At 36.7% G+C, this 20,759-nt stretch overlaps 1 protein-coding gene across 1 annotated transcript; it reads right to left on the bottom strand.

The window, feature by feature from the left end:
• Positions 1–11,502: 11,502 nt before the first annotated feature.
• Positions 11,503–15,666, bottom strand: LRRC8B (leucine rich repeat containing 8 VRAC subunit B). The gene is made up of 2 exons (XM_053469985.1): positions 13,536–15,666; positions 11,503–12,131 (listed from the first exon to the last, which is right to left on the bottom strand). The coding sequence occupies exons 1-2, from the start codon at positions 15,651–15,653 to the stop codon at positions 11,865–11,867; spliced, it is 2,385 nt and encodes a 794-aa protein (XP_053325960.1). The 5' UTR covers positions 15,654–15,666; the 3' UTR covers positions 11,503–11,864.
• Between the last annotated feature and the right edge of the window lie 5,093 nt (positions 15,667–20,759).

Genomic DNA, 20,759 nt, shown 5'->3' with positions numbered 1-20,759 from the left:
CAGCGGCCGATGAGCGATGATGTTCCAGCGGCCGATGAGCTTCTGTGATGCTGCGGGACTCGCTGAGGCTTCTCCCCGCTCCCGCTTTTCCTTCCTCTGCTCCTGGAGGACGCCGGCGCAGATGTTCCGAAGCCCAGCAGTGACGCACTGCACTCCCTCCACCCCACCGCGGCCACCAGACAAGGAGAGGGGGGAGTCCTCTTCCAGGACACAAGCAGCCACACAAGACCTTCCCACTTCCACTCATCCGAAAAAAACACCAGTGTGCCCTGACTGCGAGGGGTGTGGGGAGCTGGTAAAAATAGATAACAATACGAGGAAAGGGGAGCAGTGTGATCTATTTATAGAGCAGTGCCAGATGTACTTAGCATCACTTTACATGGAACTGTGTTTAATGCTGACAAGGAAGCCATGGTGCCTCCACAGTTAATTCTCTTTAACCACTAAAATGTCGAATAATTGTGTTACAGAATCCACTGTTCACTACTTTGACAATTAAATGGTTAAATTCATTAGGTTCTCTCTCTATAACTCCCATCACCCAGAAGAATGGGGATAATAGTACATAACAAGTCACTGTCCTAAAACCAGCGTTCCTGTTTTGGGGGTAGTATTTTTAGGGTTAAACAACGAGAAATTTGGCAATGACATGGTTAAATTCATTAGGTTCTCTGTCTATAACCCCCCTTACCCAGAAGAATGGGAATAATAGCACAAAAGCAAGTCACTGTCCTAAAACCAGCATTCCTATACTGGTGATAGTATTTTTAAGGTTAAACAATGAGAAATGTGAGCTGGGATATGAGATAAACACATTTGAGTTGCTTTTATTAGTAACAATACACTGTGTCACCATGTAACCACATTTTGTTATACTCAAAATTGTATAAAAACACAAACCAGCGTTCTATTTTACATTTAATTATTGCAGTAAAAGAAAGTCAAGTTTCTTTACACAATGGGAATTCATAATTGATCATTTAATTAGTACTTGCTGGCATTATGTCAAGCACACCATAGAAACTGTATATAGCCATACTGGCCCAAGATGACATGGAATCTCTAGCTGAAGTTTGTACCTTTATTGGGCCATTGTAGAAAAACACGTCAAGTACATACATTTCAGCGACTTCAGATGGCTCTTCCTTGGAGTAAAGCATGTGAGCTTTATATATTTTTATATATATTACCGGCATATATATTTCTTTTATAAAAACACCTAGGAAAACACCTACTTTAGGTGACATTTGTCCTGTGTCTGTGGCTATGATCATTGGTTTCATATATATATATACACAACAAACATAAACTTGGCACTGGAGTGCCCAGGTTGGGCCTTCCCCTAAAAACATCTAAACATAAAATATGACAGCACATAACATCCGGCCACCTAGTCTGCCCATTTTCCCTGATGTAGAGTCTCAGATCTTTTAGTATTCTAGTCTTATATTCTGATTTGTTTTGTTTCAAATAATTCTCAAAATAAACTGATAGTTTCTTATCTCCCCATCCCCGATCAATGCGTTTCTCTTTGCTACGATAACAGTGGGAAGGCTTCAGGAGACATCAATCATTAATTCATTATGTTGTCCATATTCTAGATGACTAGAGATTTAATTATATTGAGCAAGGGTCTTTTGGGAGAAAGATCCATACGGATTGCCCTTGGACCTGCATGCTAGCACTGCTGATCAGTGATCAGTGCAAAAATGTCATCCGAATAACATTGGATTGTATATGTGTGTACATTTGTCTTCTAAACTGAAGGAGATTCAAATTTAAGTGGTGTTAGGAAGAGTGCCACCTTATTTTCCAACAAATTACAGTTAAAATAAAATGAAAACCGTGTTATCTCTGTGCACTTGGGCGATCATACACTTGCGCAATGTGTTATGTAAACACGGACTTAGGGAAAATACACATTTTTCATTTAACACATCACCTCGCAAGTAAAGTTGTCACTAAAGTTGTTAATGTTCTGTTAATAGGTCACACTATTGCAGCTATGTGACTAAAGACAGTGTCTTTTGCACTTTAAATCCTCGTTGTCTGTGCCTTCCAATTTTCCTTATAAATTGATAGGACTGATGTTTAACCATTTGAGTGCCAAGCATCCGTACACATATTAGCCAGGAATAAAGAATAATATAAATTCAGACATATACCAAACAGCACAGATTGATGTCTAAAATAACTTTTGATGTAGCTAAACTAAAAGGTGAAGAAAAATACGCTATTTAGAAATTCCTAATAGATTTAAAGTTGACAAAAATTGAATTGGTGAATTAAAAATATACTTAAAAATGGGGAGAGTCCATATTTAAATGTCCATAAGAGTGTGTCAGGTCAAAGTGAAAAAGATAGCTAACCCGCTCTCAGGTGGCCAGCACTCTGGTCCACCACATACCGCTGTAGGTGAAATAAAACCCTAAAAATAACCTAATGTGCATTTCACCGACTCAATGTCGACTTCTTCAGAGCGCCTCTTATATAAAAAGTTATGTTTTTATTTGAGACATTAACAGGTGCTTTTTGGTTTATTTTTTTCAGTGCAGAGATTGAATTCTCATAGTTTGTGATTTGTGGCTCGGTGTTCTTAAATTCATGCATATACAGATCTTGAAGGCTCACCAAGATTTCTTCTGGTAATGTGTTTATTAAAGACTGAAATGCCAGTAAAAATAACCCTTTCTTCATCTTCAGTATTCTAGTTTTATATTCTTTTTTTTTAACTTGCCAATGACGAGCTGTTTTTCAGTGAGTTGGGATTTTACTGTCATCTTGAAGTTCTTCCTTCACCAAGAAGCCTTCGCAACATCACAGATGATCAATAGTCCCTTCTCCAGCTCCAAGGTGCTTCTGTAGCTTCTTGCTTGTCTTCTGCAGCAATAGTTGTGGCTTTGTGTTTCACTTTGTCCACACTTTTGGTCTAATGTTGGTGAAGGAAATCCCTTTTACACATGACTTTCTCATACAAACAGGCCATTATCTCTATCAGTCATAGAGGCATACTCTTCTGGTGCTAAACTTTGTGGACCTTTTTGGAGTAGCTACCATTATCATTAACGGTCAGTCATTATCTCTACCATTATGTCTATCAGTCATAGAGGCATACTCTTCTGGTGCTAAACCTTTTGGACTTTTTTGGAGTAATATCCTTTGAGGAGATATAATCTGAAAGTGCTCTCACAGTGCTATAGCCTATGTGATACAATTGTATGGTTAAGATAAGTATAAATAAAGTTTATGTTGTTATCTCTTCCTTCCTCCTGAACAGGAAGAGAAGCCGTTTATATGTTTCAATAAAGACACAGAAGCAAGGAGTACCTGTGTGTGTTTGCTTCCATCTTTATATATATAAATTTCTTATATACCCGGTTATCCTATCCTAATAATTCAAATGGCAGCATCCTTTATACAAATCCACAGTATTATCAAATGTTATGAAACGAATGTATGGCACAAATACAAACTCAAATAAGCCATATTACGTAGGTAACCCCACTCGTACTAGTATGTTAAGGTCAGATGTAGTGAGTACACTTATGGCAAGTTATATTTATATATATATTTACATATACACACTTTTATTTTTATCTACCAGTCTAATTAATACCTACTTTGTTTTTCCAGGCTGCCTACCTCTTTGCTTACAATGTAATTATAGTAATGACTCTGTATTGGAATTTTTTTTTTTATTATTACCTACAGAGGTTCAGCTGATCTGTGAAAGGGGTGGTTTGGGTGGGAAGGACTCAAAGGAAGTGGTTAAAGTCTTTCGGTTTGTTTTTACAAACCCAAATAACCTTTTGCCTTTTACAATATATTTAAATGTGAAACAAATAGCTCCATATGTTCCATATTATTCTGGATTAATCTTGTTTAAAGAGTCACATTCAACAAAACATTTCAGAGTTATCCATGCTATGAGCCAAGTGTTTAATATTAACAAACTGCTATCTCAACAGGCACTCGCCCGGCATCAGAAATAATATGTAACCATGGAAACTGAATATATTTTTTGCTGTATGTTCTCCATTTTTCCACCCAGTTGAATTTTGGTAAGTAGTACACACATTGTCATTGTACTTAACCTTTTTCTTTTATTCTTTTTTGTTTGTTATTATGTGAATATAAACTAGAACAGGTACGTCTATACAATCTCCATGACGCTCATTTAACCATAAAAAACCCCTCTTCATTTAAAATGCTGGCTGAGCACCCTAGGAGTTGTACTCCCTCCACATCTGAATAACTGCCCCTAAACTGGCATATACTGGATTTGCAGAAAGTTACAAGTCATTTTTTGTAACCCAGCTAATGATTACAACCACACATTCCTTATTACTCATTGTGTTGAGGTCATTTCCTTGTGTATTGAAATCCCTAAAAAATCAGATTTTATATATCATGCTGTAGCCAGCTGGGCTAGAGGAGAGAGGTCTCCGTTTAAGGTCAGAAGAAAAGAATTTCCGGTCGTCTCAATAAATAACACAATGCTAGAGCTCGATGGCCTTTTATACGTCTAATAATTGTCTAATACAGCTTACTTCTGTATGTGCCCTGGGATACACCTGGTTATGCCAGCCAGTGGACATGGTGGGGTGCAGTGCAAATAACAGTGGGAAGATAGTTCATCGTCTTCTTTGTCCATGAAGTAATTTGACATTTTTGTTGTGAGCCACACTGTCTTGGACTTGTTTGCGTCAAAAGTCAATTAAGTGTCTTGAACGTAGAAGTAAGTTATTACAGTTGGTAACGAACAATGACATTTTGTGGTCCTAGAAAGTTTCCGAGGTCTCAGATTCCTTATCTAAATTCCAGAATAAATGTTTAAACCCCCAAAAATGTGGGTTTTATTAGCTGCTTTAACCATGTTCCCTGATGTTTATATTTAAAACATTAAATTTATTTATATAGCGCATTTATCTATAAAAACATTACATTTATTTACTAAAAAAAACTAATTTATTGATGTAATTTAATTAATTTCTCAACTTCCTGTTTTTTTTTCTTACATTATGTTCAGAGATGAGAGAGAGCTGGGAAAGTAATTAAGATATCAACAAAGAGATCATTTCCCACTCAGACTCCCAAAAAGAATAGCAAACTGAAAATTCTTGTTCAATTGCACACGTTTACATATATTTTTGCAGTGATCACTCCAGTAGGTACCATTCATGTTTCATATGTTAGTTCACTTTAAGATCTCTAAGATTAAAGCATACAAGTGTATTATTGGGACGGGAAATCGTAACACTTCACTGAATTTCTCTTTTTTTTTTTTTGCTTTAGCATTCAAAGTTAGACTACAAAATCACATAAATGGTTAACTCTTTAGTGTTTGTCAGTACATAGCAATACATATTTTTTAAGCAAAGCAGAAAGTTGTATTATTGACGTGTTGTGCTGCAGATACATCATACTAGAATTGCACAAAAAGATTAATATTCAAACACGATGCATTAAATATGGATAGAAGAACGTGGTTTCCCAACAGATACAAATAGATCTTTTCCACTCAATACTTAAGTGGAGACAGTCATTGAATATAAAGGCTCATGTTTTTTTTACTGCATTAACAATTTATCCCAGGAGATTCTATTATTATCAATTAATCTATTAATCTATTAATAATCCTGTTATTGTATTGTATTATTTGTTCAAATTGTAAGATAGTGCTGTGGAGTACTATAACCAATTCAAGTATTATCTGCCAAGGTAGAAAAGTATTTTGGCCATTTCAAGCCATAGAGGCTACAAAAGCCAAAACATAGGCTCCACGGACAGGCCTCAGAGTTGTGTTTCTTAATTTTTGTGATTAAAGTAAATAAATAAATAATGCTGTGTCTAATTTCAATTTTTATTTAAAGGCCAAGTCTCCAGGATTCAATTTCCTCCAAATTAATTAACTCTAGAAATGTTGCTAATGTTTTTTTTTCTTCACACATGCAAAGTCATCATTTATGGAGTGGTTTGTATATAAGTCATTAGGGAACATATTAAGTGAAGGAATAAAACGATCAAAGGGGGTCATACTGATTTTCAGGCGCTGGCCTATTGTTCCAAGTAACTGTCTAATTGCCACGCTTTTGAGGGCATTGGGGATGAAGAGCTGTTTTGCCATGTTCGCTGATCACCCTTGACCAGACCGGGGGGGGGGGTGGATCAATGAAGATCCTGTCCCCACTCACTTCCAGGACTGTTCCACCCCTCCTGTCTGACATCGGAAATGTACATGAGAGGTATATTGTATGAGAATGTGTTGTACAGAGACCATACATTTGGACACCTGAAATTGGATATTGCATGTGTACCAGATGAGCACTAACGGCAGAAGTTCTTCAGCCCTGAACCACCTAGGAAGGATTTGGGCCCCAAGCTAAGCAGACAGGGACTTAGATTATCCCAACAGCGAAGAGGCAGGTTGAGTCCTGTACTGAGTATTGTAGGCAATGCAGATGGATCCAGATACCTGTATAGGTGAACTACAGGCTGGAGTCACAGATGGATGACAAAGGATGCTAGTGGTTAATACAGAATGGATGGTCAGACACAGCCAGGTTCGGTACTATAAATGGGAAGTCATACAAGTCAGAGGTTGGTACACAGTGGAGGTGGTCCGCCATGTATGTTACACAAGTAGGGAAATACAGGATCAGAATCACCAAGCAGAAGAGTAGTCAAGAATGCCAAGGGTCAAACATGAACTCCAACTCAGTAAATGGAATAGCAGGACCACAACAGGCTGTCTGTGCTGAACAGCTCTAGATTTATAAATTATATATATATATATATATATATATATATATATATATATATATATATTAATATAATTCATATTAATCAATAACTAAATTCTTATTTACCAACCAAACTCAAACTCCAAATATATATATATGTATATCTTTTATCAAGGTCTCTGTTTTCTTGTTTGTTTTGGTGAAATAAATGTTTGCACAAATGTCAGTGAAATGTTGCAGCAAAATGGAAATAATAACAAGATATTTTAGTTATTCAGGAACTTGGGAAAATAAACAAATAAAAAAAACCAAATACACATAGTCTGAAGCTTGTAAAGATAAGAGCATAAAGCAGCTAAAAATATTCTATTAGAAAGGTCTGACTTATGTATTGTTTATTATAAGAACATAATAAACAGTCCAAAAATATGGCATAAATAACATTTTGTTTAGCAGAAAAATGTGATCTGTAAATAATTAGGATAACTATATATAACCTTATCATGCCTGTCTTTGTTTTATAAATAAGCATGATGATGACTTTGGATCAGACATGCAGCACTAACGCGTAAAGGATGCATAAGCTTATTGGAGTCAGTACATTAGTCACATTCAGTGAGTGTAATTCATGGAACACTGAATTTATGAATATGATTCATTTTATTGTATTTAATAGAACACCTGGTAAAATAACATTCCATGGCCACTGACAAACCACTGATTATGCAATCATAGTGGACTTGTTGTCAAACATTTTTTTTACTAATATATATATATATATATATAATATATTCTTGCAATACTTTCTGTATGCCATAATGATGCAACTGATCTACAGACCTACCCTTATAGACTGGATCATCATTTGACATTAAGGGTAGGTGAGAAGGCCAGCTTTGAGGTGCGTGTCTAGGATGGTTTATGGGGCACTTGACAACCCTCACACACAACAGGAAATATATATATAATATAAAATGTATTTTATGTGTATGTGATGGTGTGTATATGTGAATCAGTGTGTATGTGAGATATATATAATATAAAATTGATTTTGTGTGTATGTGATGGTGTGTAATTGTGAATCAGTGTGTATGTGGTAAATAAAATGTGGTCGCCCTAGGCAGAGATAATGAGGAGAGAGAAATAAAGGAGGAGGGGATAATGAGAAAAAACCAGAGATGGGAAAGAGAGGCGATACAGAGAAAGGGGTGAGATGAAGAGAAAGATATAGGGGAGAGATAATGAGAAAGGTGAAATATGGTGAGTGGGAGAGAAAATGAGAACAGGAAGAGTTAAAGAGGAGTGATAAAAGAAAAAGTTGAGTGGTAGTGAGAGAGAGATAAAGAGAAAGGAGAGATAAAGAGAAATAGGATATGAGAGAGAAAAGGGAGATATGATGAAAAACTGTGAGGATCAAAGTAAAAAGTAGGTGGAGAGAGCCCTGCTTGCAAGCTTACGATCTTGATATATATACACAGAGTATGGATATAAGCAATATGTTGTAGTATTTTAACCCCTTAAGGACAGGGCTGTTTTTTGAAAATAATTTGTACCCTTTGTGACTGAGGGTGTTTTAACTATTCAGTTTTTGTGTTTAGCTGTAATTTTCTTCTCTCTCATTTACTATACTCACACAAATTATATATTGTGTTTTGTTCTAGGACAAGAAGGGCTTTCTTTAGATACCATAATTTTGATCATATCTTTTTTACTATAAAAAATAAATATATGGTGACAAATTGAAGAAAAAAAACAAAACACTATATATGATCTTTGTTTTTACTAATCTACAAAAGCTAATGGAAAAACCTTCTAGATTCTCATATTTGCCCTGAGTTTAGATATACCCAATGTTTCTTCCAAGTTATTGTGCAATGAGTAAAAGTAACGTATTGCCATTTCAAAATAATGTTTTTCCAAATCAGGTCCTCCTGTGCCCGTGTCCTATTTGGGACATCTTTAAAGCCAGTGAATTAAATTTACCCCCACAGCATATAATCATGAAAACTAGACACCCCAGGGTATTTCAAATGGTGGTATTTTAACACTTTCCATGCACGTGTTAAAAATGGACAGACCATCTGGAAACTATTACTTTTTACTGGGCGCTGTCATCTTGTGAGAGGCATCTTGTGAGCGATCACAAGGAGCCAGATTTTTTTTGTGTTGCTGAATGGCTCAATATCAAGGCATTTCAGCAACACTGACTTTAAGCAGCAGGCCGTCATCATATTTGAATATAGTGAAACGTGACTGCTCCTGAAAGCAATCGTACGAGACCCCTGATTTTTCTTCAATATCGAGGTATTGCAGGAACACCATTTGATCGTTGATCGGTTTCTACGCTCATTTGACCTCTTAACTAAATGGTTTTTTTTCCACATCATTGGTTGTTAAGGTAATGTATATGTACAAATAAGCATATATTTTTTAAAGGATACACATCGGCTTTAATAATTTCAGTAACAGGAACCTTGAATTTCTGGAATTAATTTTCAAAATGTTTACATATTGATATTCCAATCAGCCCACCCCCAAAACAAGAAAAATATTACTCTAAGAAAACATAGACACTATAATATCTATGCAATTACAGTGCATCATACAGCAATATACATACATCCTAACAGGTAGCTTTGTTACTGAAAACTTCTTGTCAGTAGGTGAAATTAACTTTTCATTAAAGTGCCTACAGCATCATCAACAAACATCTACAAAAGTGTCACTACAGCCTATACAACATATTAATAACCCAGTGTTTTAACAATACTGTAATTATTACAAGGATCAAAATGTACATTGTGGTTAATAACGCAAAACAAAAGACAAAACATAATGCTTATTATTTAAGCTTCACTTATGACGACTGGTTAACGTAAAACCAACTAGTCTGTGGAATAGAGCATTGTTTTCCATTGGTGTAGACAAAAGTTATTTTGCTAGGTTTTGCCCATACAGAATACTGCTTTTATTTAATTATTTGTATTCCAGTGCTGCAAATGCAACTAACAAAGCTGTCTAACCTTCAGCCTGTGTATTGCTGGCCCTCTGCTACCAATGCCATGTCTGTCCATCTCTGGAAGTTTCATTCCAGAAAAACATGTATTCTTTGCTTGAGAATTAACAATTAAATAGCCAACCAGACATCTCCTGATTCTGACATGCGGGATGTTACAATGAATTTACAACGCTGTAGGTTGCACCAGTGTTAGAATAAGCAAGCAATGTGTAGGTTTCACTCACTTGTGCTTCTAATTATTATCAGTTGGCTGAAGCAGATGTCAGAGCCCAAACAAGCTCGCATATTCTATGAGTAAAAGGTGTTACTATTTAAGAAATTAATTCATAAACCACAAAACCCTAAGCCTTATTCCTTTAACGAGGTTTGCAATGTATCGCTCATACTTATGTCCATGAAAAACTCAATGTATCTGTTCTAATCAATGTAAATTGCAGAGATTGTGTTTATAGCAAGACATTCTTATTTGGTCCATTTGATACTGTGCATTTTTATCATTGCCAAATGGAAAGGTCCATTACATAAAAAACATTTATTAAAATATACATAAATGGTATTGAAGAGGTCAAGAAGCCATTGAAATGAAACCAACATAGATTTTTGATTTCAACATTGTAGTTGAAAATATCATTTAAAAAAAGTGGGACATTTTTCATAGACCCAAACTTAGCTAGTTTAGACAAGAATTATTTACTTATGGGTTCTAAAGTCTAAACTATTGTATGGTGACACTTGAACAGTCTGAAATTAAACAATTTCAACCCAGTTAAAAAGTAAAAAAAAATTATCTGGCAGCACTGATGGGTCTATTTAGTAGGAGATCCATGAATGCCTCAATAATATGAAATATACCGAACAGACTCACAATACAGGAAACATTTAGCCGTATGCCTGTATAAAGTGTCAGGATTTAGCTGTGTATTGGGAAGAACACAGCCAAAGTTCAATTTCCACAAAGCAGCACCTTCCTCTTGTATTGTGCAGTGTTTGTTGAACGTTCTCGTTGGAATACTCATTTTTGTCCATTGGAACAAGGCATCTTCTCACTTGAAACAGAATGTATTTTCAAGTACAATTTGGCAAATATAGTATATAGCCAAACTTTTCAGAGCAAAAAATGTGTACCTATTATAATTTTAGCTTAAAACTCAACATTGCACTTTATAACACAGACATAACGGTAGCTGTCAACAGGCAGTAAAATGCATGAGCAGGCTGGTTAAACACTATCCAAATATCTGTGCTGAAGGTATTCACTAAAGTAAATACTTTAAGAGTAAGTATTGTGTTAGTACCATAAGAATGAGACCTGGACTGAACATACAGCGCAAATACTAGATGGACCACCAAGCCCAGGCCTATTTCCTAGTTGGAAAATATATGCAATTTCTTGGGCAGTCCCAGTCCTGCTTGAGTAGCCTGTTTTCATGTAAATGTTGTATTACTACTGGGGTGGAAATGTGTTTAGCATATCAGAATGTGAAGCATTTTAGCTACCTAAATAGCAATAATGATTTCACTATAAATCACCTTCCATTTACTCTACTGGCCTTTGTATATGTATAGCCTTATTAGAGAAGATACCATAAAGTTTGCCCCTATCTGCTCTTTAGAGTGCAAACAGTACAAGATTAGACGATTGCAAATTTGTTAAAAATTGGAGGGTTGTTTTTCAGCAAAAAGTTACACAAAATATAAGCTATTTGTGCTTTACACTCATTTACACATTAGCAATTCACCTTTTCAAAAACAACATATCTGAATTCTATATTAAATAAGAACACTATTTTCACATGAAATTGTTGCGTTGAAACATGTAAATGAGATGCATCTGGTATTCTATGGCTTATTTATACACTATGCCCACTCTATAATAGAGTTTTTGTATTTAAAAATGTACACAAAATTATGTATCTACAAATACAAGATTTACAATGCAAACATTTTATAAACATGACACTATATAAAATGCCTGTAATATACACATAACAGATGAACACAAACACATACACACATCTACACACACACACACACACACACACACACAATATATACATGAGCAATTATTTTAAGTATCCATCAGAACTATCCTCCTGCCCTTCTCAAAATGGAGATGGCTCTTCATTCTCCTTGGCATACAAAGGCAGAGTGTGTAACAAATTATTTTCCACAATGATGCAGCTCGGTTTTAGTGACTGGCAAGATTCAAGCTCTGGAGGGAGGAATTCCAACTGGTTCCCAATCAGCTCTATGTTAATGAGGTTTGTCAGATCACCAACTAGAGGAGAGAGGCTTGTCAGGCTGTTTTTTCCCAGTAGTAAGTTCTGAAGCTTGCTGCACTTAAACAGCCCATCCGGCAACACTTCAAGCTACAAAAAAAAAGTCATATTAATTTGCAGACCACTTAAAATTATTTTTTTTTTACAAATGCAGATGTTATTCATCATGGGCACAACCCCAAAGATTTCAACGTTGTAAACAGGTTCAACAATGTAGTAACGAGAAAATCTTATTTAAATATAGCTTTGAGCTGTAAAAAGACAACATTGTTTAAATAATGCATTGTGTTGCGGTAGGCCTGTCTCCTGCAGGGTGTAATGCATGTCTGGCCAACGAGGCAGGGTCAGAAACACAGAGTAGGGTGGGTTTCACAATACCTGAGCAGCATTGTGGACAAAAAGCTGGGTCCAAAGATACCAGAATAGCAGGGTAGTCAAACAAAGCCTGGTCAGAATAAATTGTATTTTTACTGTTACTGCCTGGCTCTGTATGGTCCGTATTTTAAAGTATCTTGAATTGGTTTAATTAGAATATATGGTACAATATTATGAAACGACATAATTCTTCACAGATGAAGGAGAATGTTTTCAGAACCCAGCTGACTGCTTCTTCAAGAGTTCTGGTATTCTTCAAGAGATGTCAAGACACCTGGGGGTTTTTGGAAAATGTGCTTCATCCAGGAAGAATTAACATGTATAATAGATTCATCAATACAAATCAAGTTGGAGAGATTATAAACATACTCTGGCTGGAAATAGGCTATTTGTATATATGACAAAATCAACCAGGTATGAGGACCATTTTCTAAAGTAATGTTATGACAAGAAAAAAAATTATTTAATTCTTTAAAATTAAGTCAATTTTCCTGTAAGGCTTAACAATATTCTGGTGACAGGTTTGTTTTAGGTTCATTACAGAATTATGATAGTAAGTTATATAATAAAAACTATTCATTTATTTTAGGACCTATGTTCTGTGTTGCCTTGAGGCCTATTAGCATTTTAATACTATTCCTATAGGATGCTGTGGACCACCTTCAACATGGGGCAAAAGACTTACCTATGGGCCCACGGTGGCTGTCCCCTGTGATCCCTCAACAGCCATCAGTCTGGAGGTTTTATAGCCACCCACACAGAGTTCCCCACTAACATTTTCCCCCTTGTGATCTATGCAAAACTTGCTGTTGCAGAGCATCAGCATATGATGACATATGCTGGAACCAGACATCAAATGGCATGCAGGCCACAAAGCAGAATGGATTAGTGAAGAGGTCTGTGCTGATGGCCGCACAGATCCCCTTCGCCTTTGCACTAACCAAGGATGAAGGGGCTTCTCTCTGGGCCAGGTACAATTGGGATCTAGAGATGTTTTGCCTTGGACCCCATGACATCTAAATATATAGACAACAGAATGTTGAATATTCTTAAGAGATAGTGAATGGATTCAAAAGATGTTATCTTTAGTTTTTCAACATTAAGAAGTATAATACTTACACTGTTTTTTGTGACGGCAAAATACTGAAGATTCTTAAGAAGCTGTATTTCTTCAGGGATGTACGTTAGATTGTTGAAGCTGAGGTCCAAAACCCGCAGCTTGTTACAAAGAAAAAGCTCAAGTGGCACCATTTCTATGTTATTGTGGTTTAAATAGAGTTGTTCTAGGTTTGCTAGAGCTCCAATCTGAATTGGGATGTAAGCGATGGAATTCTGCCAGAGCTTTAAGGTAGTCAGTTTTTGGAGATGCTGAAAGCTAATGATTTCCTCGATTGTTTGAAAATTATTTCCTTTTAAGTCAATTTCCCGCAGTTCAGTTAAACTGAAAATGGAATGTGGAATCCGTTCCAAGTCACAGTTGATCAACTCCAAACATGTCAAATTTTTCATTTTTTTTAAGCTGATTAAAATCATTAACTTATGTCCTTCATTATTGATGGATAGCTTCTCCAGAGAGGGCAACATCTCTGTAACAACTTGAGGAATACGAGCTAGACTGCTTTTCAAATAAAGAGCTTTCAGATTTTTTAGATCCTGAAGACCTTCAGTGTGGCTGCCATGTGGGTCAAGAGATCCGGCTATATATATTTCATTCAAGTTTTTCAAAAGGAAAATCCAAGAAGGGATCTTTTCCATTGCAGTAAATTTCAGGTATAGTGTTTCCAGATTCTCAGCTAGAAAACTCAGGGCCTGAAGATCCACTGTGAGTGTGGAATGGTAAACATGAAGTTCCTTAAGATTGACTAGCTGGGTTATCATTGGAGTAAGCTTGGCATCTGGTATAAGTTCTAAGCGCAGAACCTCTATTTCATTCAGTTCAAAGACATTGTCTGGTAAACCACTCAGCATAAAAAGATGAAGCTCTATTTTGTCCCTGGAATTCCGCGTTAGCTTATTTCTAAGCATGTCGACTGTCCATTCGTTGTTGAGATTAATCTGTTTGAGCTTGTTTTCACTCACCTCTGACAGAAATATCGAGAACCGTTTGGCATACAGTGGATCATACTGGTCTGCTAAGTGAAGGATAAAGGCAAAGTCATTTTGGACATCAGGGATGTCACTGTAATTGCTTTTTTCTCTGACTGCCTCAAAGGAATATTGCTTGAGAGAACTTTTCAGCATCCACCACAAACTATAAAAGCAAGCAAAGCCATACAAAAACACAAGAAGAACATAAAATGTAGCCAAAAGTTTGAAAATCGCAGCAAGAGAGTAAACACACTGGTATCTCTTGTACCCTGTAAATGCTTCGATATCAACTATGCAGTCGATTTCAAATGTAATATGCATCAAAAAATAAGACACATATGTAATAATCACAAGCAGCGCAATTACTTTAGCTACTATTTGCTTCATATACATTCTATATATAATGTCTTTTTGTTCCACGTGAAGTCTGAATCTACGCACTTTCTCAAACAAGGCTTTGGCTTGTTCACCTTCTTTTTTGTCCAGAACACTTGAAGCATCATCTTCCACTGCGGTTGACTCTACTCCAGGTTGTAGGGACTGTTTTGTGTTTTCAGTATCTTCTGCGCTGGATGAAAATGATGTCAGACGACGCGATCTTTTACGCGTCTGGGTTTTCACTGTTTGCTCAGCAACAGTCTCTGATAATGCTCTTGTTGTCCATGGTGAATCAAAACATTTATAGAGGATTGCTACAAAGTGTTCTAGTCTAGAACTTGTGCTTGGATAATGAAGCCAGAAATTGCTACAAACTGCAAATATTATAGTGTGCAAAAACACCAGGTAGGGAAAAAACTTTGCAAACCAGTGGAGTTGTTTCTCGTAACAAACAGCATCAATATAGGCATACTGTTGCCGGTGAAGGTCATTCTGGATTCCGGTTGATGGAGTTATGTTTGCCAGAGAACCAGCTGATAAATGAATCTTTGTTATCACTTGTTCCAGAGGATGTGCACAACGATTGTCTACTTCCGCTTTACAAGGAAGACATAACATTCGGCTTTGTGTAAGCTGCAGCGCACCCGCTAGGACTGCAATCATCAGCATCACCATTGTGATATAATACCAAAACACATCCCACCATGGCTTCAAAATGTGATAAGACGTCTGAGCATCTGCCAAAAATCTCAGCTCGGTAACGGTTATCATGGTTGCAATCAATCACAGCTGTAAAAAGCGTAAATTTAAAAGTTAATTATATTTCGATAAGTCATCAGATCTAATCAACCATGTCATTATTCCTAATATCCTTGCTACATACTCTAACATTAACCTTTGCTCCATAATGGATACGGTGTAAAAAGCTTACAACTGAAGAGATAAAACTGCATATTATGAGTTAATACATTGTGGCCACCAATGGATATATTAACACAGTCTGGCACTATATCTATTGTATCTATTTATCTTTCAGAGGGACAATGGTGTATTTCGGGCAATAAAAAAAGTTAAAATCATTTTTTGTTTTGCATTTCCCAGTGCAGATCTTCATGATCAACTATTATCGCAGGCAAACTTTTTACTCTGGAGACCAGGCTAATGCCTGGGTACTATGTTGTTAGGGGTGAAACAGGAGGTGGAACCTCAACCCTATCCACTTCCTGCTTATTTTATGCCCATGTTTCCCCAACAACTTTGCCCACACGTATTTATACAGCAAATTACTGCACTGATCGTCACATATAGTGTATACAGATAAAATAAGGAGAATATCTGCTTAGCTGGAATATAATTATTATCATGGTGAAGCACTACTTCTCCAGAGCTCTGGGTTGGTGTTTTTAATTTTTGGGCATACAGGCAGTTTGGTCACAACCACTCCTGTCCAGGTTCCATCTATTCCCACCAGCTTGGGTCCTAGCCCTGCCACTTTAATATATCCACATCAAAGAGGGAGAAAGAGCTCTGGACAAGACACTCTGTGAAGCTCTTTGGTAGGATGATAATATGGAGGACAGTGGAGCTCTGTTTTACCCACCCCTGCTACAGCAGATTTACTAAGGCTAACCCTCCAAAATGTTAAGTGCTTACCAAAATGCTTAGCTAGAAGGCAGCGCAACAATATCCCCGGTCTGGGGGTCTGCACCTTCTGAAATGTTTTGGTCTCTTCATCTCTGCATTTACTTTCATTCTGGAGCAGCGGGCAGCCTCATCTTGTATCTCATATGGTGAACAGAAAAGAGGAACTGCTAGAAAAAGGTTGAATACAAACAAAAAAGAGAGTTAAGTAACTGGTAAATTCTTGTCACACCTGAATTTTATCCTTAAATAACCTCTAGGCTATTCTTTTATTGTTAATATTACAAGTACAGTACAACTGAGGCATTAGCTGCAGTCTACCATCACACTTGTTTTTAGCAGAGGTATTTTGGAGGCATTGTTACGTACTTTCATTACATTTGCCTACTCAAAGGGATGCTCCAAACATATGCTCGGTGCTCCCTTCAATTTTCAAGGTTGGGGGTCTAAAGACCAATTGATTTCAAGTGCATATGATTGCTGGAGTGATCCTATAAACGTATATGGGAATGGTATATGGCTATCCCCAATATAAAACAAGACCAAGAACAGAGTAAGATTTGTGGTGTTTAGAGCAAAAAATTAGGAAGACTAGATGGACCAAATGATCAAATTCTGTTTCTAGGTAGTCTCCAATTGTTGCATACAGCATGTATGCATTGCAAAGTCAATGTTTGTATGAATTTTACCAGTTTTTCCTTTCTTCAGATCCGTACACGCAGTATATAGTACATGACATGAAGCGTAGTTTAAAAAGTGCTGTTTGCTCATGAAAAATCAGACCATAAGCAGTCTTAAAAAACCCACTGTTAGCATTTTTACACGAGAAACAGGAACTGTGTGGATTTATGATGTCATGAGGCAACATCAAACCATAATCGCCAAAAAATTGCTTTTTTAAAAAAAAATCCCTGTAAGCAAAACTGCAAAATGTATCTTTACAAGGAAATATCAGAATTATATAAATCAACATATATTGATTTAATCAGCTACACCAAACAGTCTCAAACTTACATTTTTAGGAGGACTGTGACAAGATCTTTAACATTTAATGATTTCCACTATGTAAAAATTGGTCTAGACTAGCGAGGTTCAAATGCAGCTGGAGAGGTCCTCAAATATAATCATACCCAAGAGTGGGTTTTATATTAATTACAGAACTATTACATTTCTGACCAAACGTCGGCTCTTGTAGACTTGGTTGAATATCACTGCTCAAGACAATGCTACAGTTTGTTAAATTCATAGCTAAAGCCACAACTCAGAGTTTCTTTGAACGCTGCAGTTACCTTTTATCTGGGCAACGAGAAAACTGTCAAAATTGTGTGTCTGTTTTTGCTAAAGGAGAAATGTTTTAGTGATACTTTGTTAGAAAAAATAAGTATTCATCATCTTTGATGGATAAGCTCTGTAGCCTTTTTCTGCATAGTTTAATTTCTCAATCTAAAAGACCTTATTTGGATAAAAGAAAAGCTCAGATATTTAAAAGCATAGTAATGTTGTAAGTCCGATGAAAATCAGCATACATTTTAGCACTGAAACCCATGGAGTGGATTCATCCATTTCACGCAATTTTAATGTATATGGTCGCCAAGCCTGTAACGGCTTCAAACTCTCCAAGATTCAGGAGAATTGCTGGAGAGCCCAGTTGAGACCAAATCCATACTTTCACAGGTTCGCAACAAGACCATACCCTGGAGAATGCTGCTTTTGCCATTCCAAATTCACAGAAAACGAGTCCATCCCAGGCATTAGCCAATTGCTTTATATAAAAGTAAATATACAAATATAAAATTATAACTACTGAGCACTGGCCTCCTGGACAATATCACAGATACAGTCAAGATTTGTGCTGGCGAAACTACTCTGGGAAGTGATCACACATGGGAACAATTGAAATAATCCCACGGGAAAGGATCATGGATGGATATTCAGTGGAAAACAAAATGTTTCTACCAAACTGCAGTAGCTTAAAAATGAAACAATCTGTGTTATTAAAAACAAAGTGTTTACATCCAAGTTTCCTTTCCACAATGTATTGAACTATATGGAGAACACAAAGAATATGGGGTTTATAAGATTGTAACAATTACAAAGTATTACATTTAAATAATTCTTAGTTAATTATTTACTTTAAATGTTCTTTAAAAGCCACCTATAACAAGGCAAGGACTGGTGCAGTCACACACTGTGTGAATATAAGGGCTCTGGCCTTAAAGTGCCAGAACCACTAAGACACCCCCACTCTTTTTTGCTGGTTTGAAGAATGCATGCAAAAACACTAAGTTATTTCGTTTCCATTAATTGTTGGGTGGCTCCCTGGGACCCTGGAGTGTCTTAATACATTTAATAAGGAGACAATATTATCCAGGTCGCTCATTGCACTGCAAATATGTGTCCTAACTTTTGGTACATACTGCATATTAGAAATTGATTATAACTGAATTTCACCATACAGTCATTACATAGCTATTGCTAGCATCGCTAAAGATTTGGGCTTCTCAAGAAAGGGGAAAAGAAAGAAACAGACAAACATATGATGGTCCTAAGGGACCAATAATCATCCCAACAGCACACCATAAAATTTATTGTGTATATGAATAAAATATGCAATCACTCAATAATGCAGTGCCTATTTGCTTTACTTAAATGTGTACACATAAAAGGAATTTGGCTATGAAGCTCCATAAGACTATTAAAGGCATAGCCGTGCCCATTTATATTTTGTTAAAGGGATCAGCAATACAAACTAATCAAGGATGCGGGTATTTCCCATTGTGTTGCCCTTAAGTTAGCAGTTAATGTGCTTTGCATTTGTTCGAGAAAGGAAGAAAAATGCTCCAGAGGACAGATTTCCCACAACTTCTCCCAGTAAAGTTAGAACTTTTTCAATGCAACTCTGGAATATTAGGAAACTCACAGCTGCACAGAAAAATATAGAATGCAGGATGGAACTAGGAGTACATAGCCTTTCAGGATTTATTTGAGCGAGTTATTCAGATATTCACACGGTACTGCCTACCTCTCAATGCCACCCACCCGTATCCTACAAATAAATAGATAAAAAAAACTAAGATAAATAATAATAAGGATGCGTGGTGCAGAGTTAGCTTGCTATGGAGCTTGTACCGGCTAGGTGTACTGCTTCACAGCGTATATGGGCCGGTTATAAGAGTTCTCCTCAACTGGTCCATGGAGCAGTGGCAATTGGCCCCTGGAACTGCCTACCTAGAATATGCCACTGATAATGCCTAGTTCATTCACAAAACCTTTTTAGAACATTTATTAGTGTTGGTCCATCGTGATGCAAAGCGATGTTGCTGAAACCACTACTCACTTGCAAACTCTCTCTTTAGGAAATAAACCCGTGATTTCAGAGCCGTGAAGTATTTTATTTTTGTGAATAACCTATATATCCTTAAGGAGAATATAAGATTTGGGGAATAAACCCTGATGGCCGAACATACGCTAATCTTTGCTGGACGAGTCTCATCCACTGTAATTAGAATTTTCATAATACTTTGCTCACAGACATAGAGGAGCTAAATAACAAAATTATTGTGATCCCAGAAGCCTAATTTTATTTGTTGCATATGGTATCAGAAGTAGCTAGTTGTATCAAGCATACATTTTATCACAGACATTAGCAGTTACTGAACAGTACACATTATTCTGAGAGAAATCAATAAATACTGAGAGCAAAAGCGAAAACAGAATACAACAGCTGTGCCTCCTGCTAATTAAGGCTTCTTGAAAATATTTAGGTGCACTTTGGTGCCTTCAATGCTCAGCCGTAGACATTGGTGCGTGATGCTAGTAGCATTATTATTATTATATGCTAAGAAAATCTGATCTACGTGTACCTGATTCAAGTGATCCACATATACAATCACCACTTGCTAAAGGGAGGTCACAAACAAAATGAAATGCAAACAACCTGGAGCAAGTGATGATTTTAAAACATACGGTCAAGCATTTTGGTATATTGGCATCTGGCCCAAAGAAGCGTAAAGAAGTGTCGTTTAGGCTCTAGTACTTGAAATATAGTTGAAATATCAACAGTTAGGGCTGCAGGCCCATCAGGAATGATGTGCACCCCTCCTGGACAAAAGCGATTTAACCAGTGACAATCATTTCATTGAAGGGTGTCCATTGTGACATCCATAACTCCTTGTCTGTTTAAGCCCCTTGTGGCATGTAGCTTGAGAAATTGTATTTCCAAAGACCCTGATAAAC

Source organism: Spea bombifrons, chromosome 6, assembly GCF_027358695.1.
Source record: "Spea bombifrons isolate aSpeBom1 chromosome 6, aSpeBom1.2.pri, whole genome shotgun sequence".
Classification (NCBI taxonomy): Eukaryota; Metazoa; Chordata; class Amphibia; order Anura; family Pelobatidae; genus Spea; species Spea bombifrons.
This window is presented reverse-complemented; position numbering and strand designations above follow the sequence as displayed.